The sequence below is a fragment of the Phyllostomus hastatus genome, unplaced genomic scaffold (genome assembly GCF_019186645.2).
Source record: "Phyllostomus hastatus isolate PE091 unplaced genomic scaffold, TTU_PhHast_1.1 phas_contig_283, whole genome shotgun sequence".
NCBI lineage: Eukaryota > Metazoa > Chordata > Mammalia > Chiroptera > Phyllostomidae > Phyllostomus > Phyllostomus hastatus.
The window spans coordinates 13,192,266-13,205,208 of record NW_025333833.1 but is presented as its reverse complement, the minus strand read 5'-3'; the positions used below and the strand labels follow the sequence as shown (position 1 = coordinate 13,205,208).

General features: G+C 38.6%; 1 protein-coding gene across 1 annotated transcript in view; it reads right to left on the bottom strand.

The window, feature by feature from the left end:
- The window catches only part of HMCN1 (hemicentin 1), a 397,440-nt gene that overhangs the window by 240,955 nt on the left and 143,542 nt on the right, over nt 1–12,943 (bottom strand). Inside the window, exons 5-6 of the mRNA XM_045838584.1 lie at nt 5,686–5,857; nt 3,814–3,920 (exon numbers count right to left, since the gene is read on the bottom strand). Of these exons, the coding sequence (XP_045694540.1) occupies nt 3,814–3,920; nt 5,686–5,857 (279 nt within the window). The remainder of the gene's footprint in view (nt 1–3,813; nt 3,921–5,685; nt 5,858–12,943) is intronic.

Genomic DNA, 12,943 nt, shown 5'->3' with positions numbered 1-12,943 from the left:
TGTTAGGTTACACGATCACACTGATAATCCTAGACTAATAGAAACAGTTTGTACCACCTCCATCCAGTGGGTGCTGACAACCACTTAATGTCTTTGCAGGGAGTTTCCCTTCAAGAGCAGAAGACAAAATTTGGCCTGAGACTTCTGTGGTTATGTTCAAATACTCTATATATAGATGGAACTCCCTAAAAGGAAAATTTATATTGCTTCTCAGAAATAAGATCCAGGGTTTCTAGCTTCCCCACAAGTGAGACTTGAGGGACATAAAAACAACCTTCTCTTTTATTTATCATAAAAGTTCACGTTCCTTTCAGTTACTTCTTTTTAACATGCTCTTACCTGCAATAGAGGCAACTGAAAACATCTGAGTCATTTACACGATCTATACGGATAAGTCCACTCATTGTCCCTGGTTAGTACAAGTGTCCTAATAAGCTACAGAAAAGTAAGTACCAGAGTTTCAGAGGGAAACCACAGAGGAGAAAAGAAGACCACTCTCATAACACCTTAAACCATGGAAAAATCAAAGTGTTCTGTGCCAGTACATCCATTATAGGTTAAGGTAACTAAACCAACTCTTTGGCCTGCTTCCTCAGATAGCATCAGAGTAAATGCATTAACTTTTATTCGTGAATGTTTACTTACTTCTTCCCCAGGCACTGTGACCTCTACTAGCACATTAGCAACACAATCTGGTCTACAGTGAAATAGGAAGAGAAAATCTGGGCAGAAATAAATATGACATGAGAGGGGAAACCATCCGAAAGGAAGATGCGGGAAAGCTGCACATGAAAGGCAGAGGGAAAGAGAGCATGTTAGACAGAAAACGTCAGAGAAGGTTTGATGACAGTGTTGCCATTGGAGCTTTAGGAGATTGGTTTTAAGTCAGACTGAAAGGAAGGGAGTTCCAGGAAAAGGGACAGTTTAAGGCACAGGTGGCAAACACAAGGCCCGTGGGCCAAATCCGGCCCTCCACCTTGTGTTGCCCGGCCCGGCACCTTGTTTCTATCCAGCCGCAGCGCCGAGCTCCTTGCCCCTAGTTAAGGAGTAGTTACATTTATGCAGTCCTAGAAAGACATTCGGCCCTTTGAAGGCAAGCATGAGGCTGATGTGGCCCCCGGTGAAAATGAGTTTGACACCCCTGGTTTAAGGGAAACCACAGGTCAAGAGAATATGATAGGAGAGAGGGTAAAAGTACCAATTTTTCTTTGCTAGAGTGTAAAGGCAGGTGCTGGAAGAGAACCAGAAAGGTTGGCTGGGGCTCAACTGACCGGTCCTTGCCTACCATGCTGAGACTGTGCAAGGGACAGACTCTTCTCCACACCGGGATCAAAACTGTTCTGGAGAAGCTGCTATTCATTCTACTGACAGAGCAGATATTTTCCAGGTAGCTGGGTGCAGGGGAGAGAACACCGGGGATACGCTATTTAATCCCAGATACTTCTCTTCCTGAGAAAGCACATGTGTCAAACACTCGCATTCATTCACCATCCAAAAGGGAGATCCAAAGTCAACAGCAACATTTATGTCGGTAGGTCGGCTCAGTTCCCTTCTCATTATTTTGGTATTTCATACAGGAGCAAATATGTTTATCCTCTTTAAGTTGCACTGTAACAAGTATCCTTTGTTTAGTTACCACTAATTGTACCCTAGCAATGGTGTAACAACAGAACCAGAGGCGAGAACTAGATATAAATTCAAGATAATATGCTGGATACTGTCTTCTTATTGTTTTCTTAATTACAGGACACTGAGCTTGGAGACCTGTCTAAACAGAGTTCCTATCACCTCATCACCTTATCTCACTCAGAAAGTAATCCCCAGTGCTTCTCTGCTCTAATTATCAATTAAAATGTGCTTAGTTCCCCTTAAGGGTCAGGGTGTACTGAGTGGACGACAATGAGTAGGTGCAGCAGCCAAAGGACACGACAGACAGGCCAGAGCCCTCCTCCGGGCAAGAACTGCGCTAGAGGAAATACCACTGGGAGCAAATGCAATCACCTTCAACATCAGTTCAAGTACCTCACAATAAGTTGCAAATAAGCAATATCTTAATGTTCTATTCAGAAAGCAACAAGGGCTTGCTTTAGTAGACTTACTACCTCAGGACCCTGCTGGCTTAGGTCGTGCTTAAAATGTTTGAGGAAAAAAACGAGACTCAGAACTTCTTCTTCTACTCCTTCGTACTGTGGTCCCTGAAAGTCAAGGCAACACTTGTCATGTTTGGGGCAAGTTGGTCAAAATGACTATCACATCGAATTTGGCCACATTTATTTAACATATAGCAGCAAAACACTTTGTTGTTGCCAATCTCTGGCACTCAGTAAATATTGAGCAACTACTACATGCAAGGAACTGGGTGAATAAAACAGGAATGTGGGGCCATTTCTGGTCCATTCAGTAAGAAACCCTGGATTTTATTATGTCACGTTGCCTTCTCAGCTGTACCGTTATTTCAAATTACCGACTTCCACCGCCCCCACGAAAAAAATATCAGTATTACATTTTCTACTTTCCCTACAAAGGCTCAGAGTCCTGAGAATAAAGATATGATACACTAGGATTTGCAAGGAGTTACAATGGAAATTTCAAGTATTCTTTAAAAAAAAACTGGAATGCAAAAGCGGCACTTCCAGTCTCTATGGTATAACTGCTCCCACTTTCACAGCAGCTCTTTAATTTGAGTCATGAGCCCATTAATCCCATGTTTTATGTAGAGAATCCAAGACAGCAAGAGTCAGTGATAGAAGGGGTACTTGCATTCGAGTGGTCCCAGAAGGATTCCAGGACAAGGTGTTATCTGGGAGGGCAAAGGATGCTGACAGGAAGAGGGGAAGTGACACAGGGAAAGGAACGCAGACACCCTACGGTGAGCTTTCCATCCTGCTCCCACCGGGACCTCGGAGCTTCCCCCTGCGGGGCTCAAAGCAGTCCCTGAGGGGTCTGATTCTCCAGCAGCACAGCCCTCTCTTGTTCTGGAAAAAAACCCGCTCAGACACCAAAACACAGATACTGGAGTTGGAAGTAGGCCAGAGCACACAGAAGAGTCTGAAGAATGTGGGCAAGTCATTCAGAACATCTACCACAGTGGGTTGCACACACAATTTGCAATACAACTGGATTCTGGATTTACGGTATCCTGATTTTGGCTGTATTTTCTTTCCCCCAAATTGCCAAAATAAAATGCTTTCTGAGAGTGAATATATGCTCATATACTACTTAATGCAATTCCAGGAAACAGAGACCAGTTTGTATTAAACAATGAATGGAGACCCACCAAATAGCAAGAGCCAACAATGTTTGAGTGCATATGTTGTAGCAGGAACCATGCTAAGTCTTTTCTTTGCATCGTCTTAATTTCATTCTCAGCACAATTGAATAAAATAGAGAACTATTTCTGACATTCCTATATCACGGAGGAAGAATGCCAGGCACAGAGAAGTTATGATCCCCAAACAATACAGCTTCTAAGGGGCATTGAGTTTCAAACGCAGGCCTCCCACACCATCCCCACCTCTGCTTCAGAGGCAGGAGCTGGGTGATGCCATCAATCTATGGCTTGGATGACAGAAAAACTATCTGAGCATCTTGAGTGTACTTGTGGTCGCAGTGACGCCTTTTATGGTCATCAGCATTTAACACTAACAAATGCATGTGATCAACAGACCTACAAGTGCACCACGTATCATGCTTCTGAGTAAAAGCGCTCTCCAAGATCACGCGAGAAGATATAAGTAAACTATTGCACACACTTTAGGGAACATGCCAACATCAAAACAAAATAATAAATGAGACTTTGCCAAGTCACAGTACCTTCACTGTCCACATTCCAGCCTCTGGCTCCTTAACGTTCACCACCTTGGCAGAGTTATGGATATTTAATAGCTCATTCAGGCCAAATCCCTTTTTTATCAGCTTCCCTGAAAGAAAGACACAAAGAGAACAGGCATAATCTTTCTTTCAGCTGTGTGTATTAGCTGTGTGTGCCCCCAGTATAAATTACCAAATGGACATTGGTTTCTATAGCTCAAAACACCACGTTAATTATATCTAAAAAGTACTTAATTTTAGGGTTTCTGGGCATTGGAACTAAAGTAAGTGATTCCCATTTGCTATGCTGATTTGATCTTCAAATGAGAATAACAACTGGCAGACTATAATTATATCTCTAAAGCCATCTGAGATAACAATTTTAATGGCTACTGAAAAGTTATGTTGGTCACTAGAGACACTTAGATTTAATAGATGACAAGACAGTAAACAAGAATACGTGTCCCTTTGGAGACCACTCACGGCACTGTAAACCATGAAGGTCCTGGACAGATCTCTGCACAGAGTGTAAAACCTTAATGGTTTCCCACAAAGCGCAGGAGAAGACCTTATTGTCCGAGGAACAATGAAAGGAGGCAGCGTAACGCAGTAGCATAATACCACCTCCTACTGACTTGAGACTTACCGAGGCATCTTATAGTTGGAAATTCAGAGAGAAAAACACAAATATGGAATTAAGCCATGGTTTAGTTATTCACTATGCTCTTGGCTCTCTTATGAACTACTTCTGCAGTTATAAAAACAAGTATATGAATCCTATGTTTTCATCAGAAGCTTTATAACCATTAAAAATGACTTTCTAAATACTAATGCCAATGTCAATGTCTTTCAAAATCAGTCTGGAAACGTAATGCCCTGAGTAGAGGCCCTTTTCAGTATCCAGGTGGTGAAGAACACAAGTCTTTCCTGGGTGGCGTGGATGTTTCGGTGTGGAGTGCTGTGTCAACAGACAAATCATTTCGTAAGGCCAAACTTGTACGCGTCTTGAAAACAAGGTTTTGCTCACTTTATAAATTTCAATTTGATTGCTTAGTGTGAATGCAGCCTTTGAGGACAATTTTGTATGTTGCTTTCGTTCAGGTATCAATTATTTTCTAAGACTCAAATAAAATACAGTAAGAGAGCCAGCTACTCCCTCCGCATTTATACTCACAAATAGATTTTTTTAAATGTATCATGTGTTAAAGCACTAATGGAAACAAAAATGTTTCGCAGACATCAATAGTTAAAAACATATTTCCAAATGCAAACATGAGGGGAAAAAAAGGTTTCCACCTTTACTAGATTACTTGTCAATGGAAGTCTTACTGTAATATTCAACGAGAAATGGAATCAAGCCAAACCCTGGTTTGGCTTGATTCGTATAAAGCAAAGCAAATTAATACATTATTCTAATAAGAATATCAATTTGGTTTTTAAACAACTTCATCCGTAAAGTTAAACCTTATCAAAAAGATAATCAGTAAAAACTTAGTTGTTTTAAAAGTTTTTTTCATGTGGTTCATTTAAAAATAACAAAATACTGAGTTTTACAGAATAAGTCGATGTGAAATATTTCTTCATAGATTAGGAAAATACAATTTCAGGTTCAACTTATGTATTTTTTCTTTTGGGCAGTTTAGTACAATTAAGTTACTAAATCTGTTTAAATTATTAGGAGTCTTAGCTTTTTGAATCTCATGTTAATTCAATACTTATGACTCAAAACCACTGGTTTTATTCTTACATGTCTTCCCTAGTCATTTTTCCATTTATTCATAAAGATAGCATTAACTTAACATACACAAGCACGCAAAAAGTCTTTTGCCTTTCTCGGCTTTTGTATTTCGTTGTAAGAAGTGCAGTATATCTCACCTAAAGGATTGCGGATTTCAATCCCTGGAGAAGGGCCACTCAGAGACACAGTGACCTCCTTCAGGCTGGGGTCAAAGGGAATTTTCCACGTGTGGACAGCTTGCTCCATGTGGTCTGTGGACAAGAGGTGAACTTTGGAGGCCTGCACGGCTTCCTCCACCCATTTTAACACCTATAAGAGAACAAGAGAAGTGTGAGCGACATCAGAAACATCCAGTTTTATACCCCCGGGGCTTCCGGGTGGGGCTGGCTTTGGTGAATGATACAACGCAGGCACTTCCCGTGCTGGTGTGAGGTTTATTTCCATGTGAGTGGAGGCGCACCTTTGGCTACACCCAGTTATTGTAACTAGCAGATTCAGAATAAAATACCAGTTTAACCCATGGTCAGAGTTCAAGTTTTCTGTCTTGGAAAAAATGAGATTACAGAGCCCAAATCCAGTCAAGTGAAACATGCAGCGATACTACAGTCTGTTTCAGATTTCTCAAGAGATCACTTTTCTCTCCACTCTTTCTTTCTAGATCTCTTTCAAAATCCAATTTATAAGAGTAATTAGCAAATTATCAAGTATGATTTATATATATTAGGTATATAGATTACTATGAATAGTATATTGTAATTATACATTGCATATTGTAATATACATTATAGAATATTATTAAAAAACAATGGCAATACCAGCAAAATATCCATTTTTATGATAAAATAAATACCAAAGAAAATAGAAAAATAACCATTGTATTCTTTAAAAACAGAAAAATACTTCAGGTTACAGACAATTTAAGCAGTGTATTCTTGAAAAGTAGTCTTTTGGAAAGTTTCAAGGTATTGGGGTCCGAAAGGGAGTTAATGCCTCACTGTGGAGAGGAAAACCTTTCAGTTCACAGTGTTCTGCAGCAAACCCCCCACAAAACAAAAAGAGCACGTCTGAACGTGCACGGCTTAGCCGAACTCACTGCAATTAATGCTAAACCGTGATCACCTTTAATCTACCTCAGACCTGCCTCTGGCTCAGATATCCTGCAAGGCAATATGTTATCATGAGCAACTTCACTTAGAATTGTGCATAAAACAATGAACAGAGCTGGATGTTAAGTTACAGGTGAGCTATTTAAAATGGACAAAAACATTTTTAAAAATTTCAATAGTGGTAGCCATAGATCAATCAACCACATGACCAATATTGTGCAATAACTTCACTCTGAAAATATCCTTTTTTTCTGTCCTCAAGGATGGGGAAAGTGACTGAGACATTATTATATAACAATGCCACAATGTTTTATTAGTTCTGTTCACTAATAAAACAAATGTTGATTGTTCAAGGCACTCTTTCAGTACTAAATATTGACGAGCATAATTTTAGTCAATATTTGCTAACAACTCTTCTCTGAACTAGTTGTATTCATGGAATTTTTGTGCATATACATGATTTTTCCCCTTTTTTGTTAAGATTATTTATTTATTTATTTTTAGAGACAGGGGAAGGGAGGGAGAAAGAGAGGGAGAGAAACATCAATGTGTGGTTGCCTCTCACACGTTCCCGACCCACAACCCAGGCATGTGCCCTGACTGGGAATCAAACCAGCGACCCTTTGGTTCTCAGGCCAACGCTCAATCCACTGAGCCACACCAGCCAGGGCACATTATTTACTTTTAATAAATCTTCCTGCCTTTCCTCCAAGATTGAGAACAACATCCGCTTTATCTATGTAGACCCAAAACCAAGTGGCGCGCTTCACCCATGATAAAGGTGGAATATACACTAATGTCCGTGAAGGTGGTCACAATGATGATAACAGTGACATCTTCACAAATAAAAGAATGGTGTGGGAAATCATGAAACAGGGACCCCTCATTGAAATAATGTATGTAAAGTGTCCAGCACAGTACTTAGCACATAGCAGATACTCAAATGTTTTCTTCCTTTTCCAAATGAATTCCCTCCTCATCCCCTAATTGAATATCTCAACTATAGCTTCACAGGCAAAGCACAAAAATTCATCCATGAAAGTTAGATAAGATTTCTGTAAATGAAAAAGAGAGGCAAAGCCATTCTAGGTACAGGGAGGACTTGAGAAAATACACGGAGACAGAAGTACCCCCAAAGTGTTAGGAACGTGACTGAATCCAACTGGCTACAGTTGAGTGTTCAGAAAAGGGGAAGCAGAAGATGAGGTCGGAGGCTAGTGTCAGGGACACTCTAAGTATTGTCCCAAAGTCAGGCTATGACATTTGCATTTTATCCCAAAGGCCCACTGAAAAATTACAGAAGGGCTTTAAGCAGAGGACTAATACAATGAAAGTGGTATTTTTCAAAGAAAACTGTAGGTGTATCATAGATGAATTGAACATATAAAACAAATGTATGCATGACAATTAATTATCCCATAAATCAAATGACAAATTCCCTCATGTTAACCTTATAAAGCACCTGGAATTTTACAAATGAAATGAAGTATACTTATAACAAGAACAGTTTGCACAACACTGATATAACCTGGCAGCCAAAGAGAGTGGACTTAGATGCGCACGCATGAACAATGACGACTTCACTGTACTAGTCAGTGGGGGTGGTAGACGCCTTTGAGTGAGCATGTGTGCTGTGTGGCCGTCACATTCAAAATGACTGAGCCAGTAGAGCAATGAATCTGCATCAGATTTTGCATGAAGCTTGAACATTCCTCCATGGAAACTATTCAGGCGATTCAGAAGTCTGCAGCTATAGGCAACTGGTGATTGGTCGCTTCATCATGACAATGGACCCACTCATGCATCATGCCTTGTGTAGAGCTTTTTGGCAAAGTATCAAATCACTGAGGTGACTCAGCAGTCCCTATAGCCCAGATTTGGCTCCCTGCATGCAACTTTTGGCTTTTCCTAAAACTAAAATCACCTTTAAAAGAGCAGAGATTTCAGACCATTGATGAGGTTCAGGGGAATACAACAGGGTGGCTGATGGCAATTGGGAAAACTGTGGGAGATACCAAGGTGCTTACTTTGAAGAGGACTGAGGCATCACTGTTCTATGTACAATGTTTCTTGTATCTTGTATCTTCATCAATAAATGTCTCTATTTTTCATATTACATGGCTGGATACCTTCTGGACAGACCTCGTATATCAACATAATTGTCTAAAGAATCAAATGCCGTATTCTGAGATGGGATTCTGAATGACATATTATGCTTGAACTAAAATATATGGCTCACTCTACTCATCAAATATTTCCATATGCTACAGAAATCAGACTGATGGTAACTAATATTTGACAATAAATAGGACACATATTTTAATAATCAGATTGTTGACATTTTTAATTCTTAAATATAGAACAGTGCCGCCTAACTCAAGGAAATGGAAAGGACTGATTGCCTGAGCAACTGTTTCATAAATCTGACTGATAATCAATAACGTTGAGGATAATGTCTCATGTAGAGACTAAAGAGAGAAAAAGACAAGTGAAAGTGAATAAACAGACAGAACATTTGTTTTAAGGGCAAGACACATAATGGAGCCACACATAATTCTCAACTGAAAAGGAGGAGAAGAATTAGAAAATAAGAATTGTATAGTATCTCAGCTTCAACAATGAAATGCAGTAGTGTTAAGTAGAAATGGAAAGAAAAATCAATTTTTATACATCCTTCTTTAAATGTGTAATGTACCTGAAATATATCCTCCTTTCATACCGAAGGGAGAGAAGTTGTGATATATCACTGGAAATCTGCCCTGTTGTGGATAGCTGTGCACAGAAATCACCAAGTCTAGACATTCTTGTGAAAATGGAAGATCTTCTAATTGAGCTGCATTTGCATAAGGCAAGTGTGTTCAAGTGGTAGGGGATATGGGCAGGCTTTGATTTGTTCTTAATATCATTTCCAATTCATCAACATTTATGGGGCTTTCACAAAGGGATTACTGTGTATTATAATATTACTAGTTGGGAAAGATACAGACCAGACTTCTGTCAAGAGTCTCAAGTCACTTTTTTACCCACTTATAAGGAAAACATCAAATTAAAAACAGTTGCAACCCATTTTATTAGAAAATGCACTTATTGCCAACATATGAAGAAAACTAGATCACTGTAAACTACAGGACCACTGTAAGTGAGGGAGGTTCCCAGCCTCTCATATTGCCACACATAAAAAATTAAAATAAAAAAAAGCCTTAAACCGTCTAACCATCAAAAATAATCTCATGAGATTGGAAATGGTCTTCTATTATCATGACAAACAGAATAAAACCCAAATAATGTAAGAAGCTTTGCATTGGTGCATTTTTACTAACATAAAAACTGTTTCAAATCCCTAAGGAGCCATTCATTTTACATTAAAAGTTTTAATATAAACATGCTTCTCTGGTGATTTGTAGCAGTTTATATCTCAAAGGGCCTTTGAGACAATCTAATCCAGCTTCTTCACGACATAGATGAGGAAACCGATATGTAAAGAGTTCATGTACCTTTCACACACCTAACCAGTCTGACTGTGGCTCAATGGTTATTTTTTATAATAGTGCCTACGTTCCTGAGACACTTTCTTAGTTTAAACATACTTCATAGTGTAAATAATGATCACTACTTAAAAATAAGTTCATATGTATATTCTACTCTGGAATGAGGTGCAAATATTGTTTCAAACCACAAAAGCAGCATATATTATTATGTATTAGGAAATAAAATAGTATTAAGTAGAAATGGAAGTGAAGTCACTTTGTGTATACACCTTTAAGAACAGGACTTGAAAGAAAAGCTTGGTTAGAAGGATTTCTTTTTTTTAATGGAGGTGTAATTGACATATAACATTACATTAGTTTCAGGTGTACAACATAGTAATTCAATATTTGTTTATGTTGCAAAATGATAACCACAATAAGTCTAGTTAACATCCATCACCAGAGAGTCACGATGGTTTACTCTTCCGATGAGAACTTTTGAGATTTACTGCCTTAGCAACTTTCAAACACACCATAAAGTACCATTAACTATAGCAACCATGCTATACGTTACATCCCCAGGACTCACTCACTTTACAACTGGAAATTTGTACTTTTTGACCCCCCTTCATCCATTTCCCCCACCCCAAGCCTCTAGCAACAGCTACCCTATTCTCTGTATTTATGAGTTCAGTTCATGTTTTTTTTAGATTCACATATAAGTTCGATCATACAGTATTTGTCTTTCTCTGTCTGACATTTTACCTGGCATTACCCCTTAAATTTCCACACATGTTGTCACAAACGGTAAGATTTCCTTCTTTTTATGACTGAATAATGTCCCTGTGTGTGTGTGTGTACCACATGTTCTTTATCCATTCATCAGTAGATGGACACTTAGGTTGCTTCCATGTCTTGACTATTGTAAATAATGCTGCAAAAACATGAGGGTGTATATATATTTTCAAGCTGGTGCTTTTGTTTTCTTTGGATAAATACCCAGAAGTGGAATTGCTGGGTCATGTGGTAGTTCTGAGGTAGTTTAATTTTCTGATGAACCTCCGTACTGATTTCCGCAGTGACCGCACCCATGTACATTCCCACCATAAGGGTTCCCTTTTCTCCACATCCTTCCCAACACTTGCTATTTCTTGTCTTTTTGCTAATAGCCTTTGTAGCACGTCTGAAGTGATATTTTATTGTGGTTTTGATTTTCATTTCCCTGATGATCAGTGATGCTGAGCACCTTTTCATAAACCTCTTGGCCAACAACGTCTTTGGGAAAATACCTATTCAGATATTCTGTCCATTTTTTCATTGTCTGGATTTTGCTATCGAGTTGTATGAATTCTTTGTATATTTTGGATATTAGGGGTACAACTACTTTCTCCCTTTAGGAAGCTGCCTTTTCATTCTGTCAATAGTTTCCTTCACTGTGCAAAAGCATCGACGGAGTCCCACTTTTTTAGTTTTGCTTTTGTTGTCTCTGCTTTTGTCAAATCCAAAAAATCAACGCCAAGACTGATTGGTCAGGGAGCTTACCAACTATTTTTTTTTTCTAAGAGTTCCATGGTTTCAGGTCCTAGGTTCCAGTCTTAAATCCATCGTGAGTTAGTTTTTGTGCAGGATGTAAAACAGTGGTTTAGTTTCATTCTTTTGCATGTAGCAGGCCCATTTTCCCAGGACCATTTATCGAAGAGACTGTCCTTTCCCCGTTGCATGTCCTTGGCTCCTCTGTAATAAATGAATTGCCCATATACACACATACATTTATTTCTGGGCTCTCCATTTTGTTCCATTAAATCTACGTGTTTGTTTTAATGCAAATGCTATACTTTTAAAAATTACTTTAGCTTAGTTTTATAGTTTGAAATCAGGAAGCATGATGCCTCCAGCTTTGTTCTTCTTTCTCAAGATTGCTGGGGATACTTAGGGTTTTTTGTACACCCATAGAAATTTAACGATCGTTCTATTTCCGAGAGAAATGCCACTGAAACTTTGATAGGGATTGCACCGATTCTGTACATTGCTTTGGGTACTATGGGAATTTTAATACTATTCATTCTTCCATTCATGAGCAGGGAATTATCTTTGCATTTTTTTTGTAATTTCTTTCATCAGTGTGTTATCATTTCTAATTTACAGGTCTTTCACTTCCTTGGTTAAAATTATTCCTAGGTATTTAATTCTTTCTGATGCCATTTGGAAGACATTTTGAAATATATCCAAATAAATTCCCCCAGGAAACATGGTGCAGTATTAGATTCAATGTATAATTATATATACATATTTACATACATACACACATATGTTGTTGTTTAATGAGAAATGGCATGCAAAACAATGAGTTGACTACTGTTTATCACTAGTTGGACAGTCAAGAATTACATTATGTGAAAACATTAAAGCCTTTAAATCTATATTGTATCTGATGTGAAAAAGACCTGCTATATTTCTAAGAAAACCATTTGTGGTATATCCTACATGAGAGCAGAGCTGGACTTCACTTCATTCTGATCTGGCTAAGAGATGCTCCTTGGAATGACCAGGGGAGTCTTTCCGCCCAGGTTCAAGTTCATTTCTACCCTGCAGTATAGCATAGAACCCAAAATTCAGAATCGTTTCAGAAATCACTTAGTATTTATTGAGCACTTACTGAGCATTTAGTGCTATTGAGTTTTAATAGTCCTGAAATCACCTCAGTACTATTGAGGATAGTACAGGACATTAACAACAATAGTAAAGAAATAGACTTACATTTCTTGCCTTACAAGACATGACAATCTAGTTGAAGAAATGAGACAGTCATTAAAAACTAATTA